The sequence below is a fragment of the Buceros rhinoceros genome, unplaced genomic scaffold (assembly GCF_000710305.1).
Source record: "Buceros rhinoceros silvestris isolate BGI_N320 unplaced genomic scaffold, ASM71030v1 scaffold24723, whole genome shotgun sequence".
In the NCBI taxonomy this organism is placed as follows: domain Eukaryota; kingdom Metazoa; phylum Chordata; class Aves; order Bucerotiformes; family Bucerotidae; genus Buceros; species Buceros rhinoceros.
In genome coordinates this window covers 3,731-6,069 of record NW_010404571.1, presented here as the reverse complement: position 1 = coordinate 6,069, position 2,339 = coordinate 3,731, and the positions used below count along the sequence as shown (strand labels likewise).

The 2,339-nt window shown below is 56.9% G+C and overlaps 1 protein-coding gene across 1 annotated transcript in view; it reads right to left on the bottom strand.

Annotated features, from left to right (window-relative positions):
- Nucleotides 1-2,316, bottom strand: part of LOC104491076 (relaxin receptor 1-like) — a 15,431-nt gene extending 13,115 nt beyond the window's left edge. The window contains exons 1-2 of the mRNA XM_010133436.1: nt 2,268-2,316; nt 2,028-2,111 (exon numbers count right to left, since the gene is read on the bottom strand). Of these exons, the coding sequence (XP_010131738.1) occupies nt 2,028-2,111; nt 2,268-2,316 (133 nt within the window). The remainder of the gene's footprint in view (nt 1-2,027; nt 2,112-2,267) is intronic.
- Nucleotides 2,317-2,339: the final 23 nt, after the last annotated feature.

The window sequence follows — 2,339 nt, the reverse complement described above, 5'->3', positions numbered from 1 at the left end:
GCCTTTCCCCCCCCCAGTCCCACCATACCAGTGCCCCTCCAGTGAGACTGCACTCTGGCTGGAGCAAGTGCGAGGTAGTGGAGGCTGGAGACCACCAAGGAGGTACGAGCACAACTCAGGGACAAAGAGGGACCCAAACCCTCTTTCAGAGCACTTTTAGCTACCAAAATGCCACCTTGGAGGCAGGGGATCTGGGCAGGGGCAGCTCTGCTGAGGAACACGTAGAGATGGAGAGCACCAAGAAACTGGCCACCCCATCCCTCCTCCCCAGCACCCCCAGGACAGCCCCGTCCCTGAGGCACAGCTCCGTCCCGGGGTGCAAAGCCGCTGGGGCAGCTCCGGCTCTCCTGGTGCTGAGCCCTTTCCATCAGAGCTGTCAGCCAGCCATCTCCAGGGCCCTGCTCGCCTACGCCCAGCCATTCCCCATGGCAGGGACAGGCTCCGGGGCCAGCTCAGCATTTCCATGGCTGGTGCTGATTGGGGCCCTGGGGAGCAGCAGCCGTCAGGCACTGGGGGAACACGGCGGCGGGGACCCACCTAGACGACAGGATTTTCTCCAACTGCCAGACTGTTAGTGGCTGATGGCACATGCTGTAACTAAAAGCACTTTGCCTCACTCACACTCCCCCATGGACCCCCTCCATCCGTAACCCATCCCATCGGTGAGCACTGTGGCAGTCCAAGCCCTGCGAATGGAAATGGATCTCATCCAACCCTGAGACATGAGCTCCAGTCCCTCCAGATGGGTTTTTTCCTGTCTCCGCTCCATCTCTAGCTATCCAGGGAGGATCCCGGCTGCACGCTGTCATGGCACGCAGATTTCTAGCTGTTTTCTTAGTCTGAATTTATGGGGCACCCACAGAAGGCAATAGGAACCTTCTGAGGGCCTCCAGGTTCCTATTGCAGAGAGCGTGTCTGCATACAGAGCTACGTAAATACTAAGGGAGAAGAGTTTATACATCTATATATTTCTATATATAAACACAGATAGTTTCTATTTTCTCAGGAATGACGCTCAATTCCACATTCCCAGCCAAACCGATGCCTCCCAGCCGCCATGTTCTGCAGTAACCCCTCCCTGGGCTGGAGATCACGCAGGACAGAAATCAGAGAAACAACCCAGGACACTGAGGAGAAACACCCTAAAACCGAAGTAGAGAAGACATATTCCAGGCAAGGTAAGAGGCTGAGAATACAGGTGGTTTTGCGGCGATGCAGCCTATCAGACAAATGGACCTTCCCTGGCAGAGATGCGACGGGGTGGGCACAGGCACCACCCTGCAGTGGGGACCCTCCTGCCTGGCTCTGCGGGGCCCCAGAAGGAAGGACAGAGAGAGCTGGCAGACAAACGTACCCAGGATTAACCTCAGCATCTGCCTCCACTTTTCACAAGGGCCACCCAGGACTGTAAACGAAGCCCATGCACCGCCAAGAGAACAGTCATGACCAAACCCTCTAGAAACGCAGGGGCGGAACAGAATGTGCCTCTGGTCTGCACTGCCTCTGTCTGCAGCCACCCGGTAAGTTCTGCCCACGAAACTGGAGCCACGGGACGTGGCAGGGGTAATGCATTGCCTGTGCCGCTCATCTCCAGCGCCCAGGTTCTTGCACCACGGGGCATCCCCTCCACCCCTGCCCAGGAGTGCAGCCCCCTTTTCCCATCACACCGCACACAGCCCCCCTCCCGCGTCCCACTGGCCCTAAAGCAAGCCTTTCTCAAGGAGACACAGTTAACTCTTCGACTGGAGAGAGAGGTTTAAGCCCCCGTCTCTCACACAGGGCGGGCAGGGGGGAAGTGCTTCGCCATCCCCAAAAATAACCCTCAACAAATCAAAGTGAAATGGAAACAGTGCAGAGCTCCTGCCTTTCCACCATCCCCCTTCCTGACCTCCAGCAAAAAATGTCCCTTTTTGACCTGGTTTCTCCCCACCGCTCCCTCCCCTTTCAGACTGCAGTGTGGCTGCATCTGCTCCGGCGCCCGCTCTCTCTGCTCTTGGATAAAAGGCAGAATCCCAGTTCGCAGCTACCTCTGGGTTTGCAGGTGACACTGATGCCCAGGAAGGTGAACGGTAGCAGGGCAGAGAGCAGTGTCACCAGCACGCAAACTGTCCCTACAGGACAGTGGACCATGGCTGTTTTCAGGCAGCCAGTATCCCTGCGCTGGGATCTATATCAAAACCCCACCACAAAACTCTCTACAACACCCCAGCCTAACACCCTGATTTCCTCCCCACTTTGGATGACGTGACCTGCAAACAGCCACTTACTTGAGGCAGCGTAGAAAAGCGATGGCAGAATGATCAGGAGCAGCCTCATGTCCACAGCCACTGGCAGGGCAG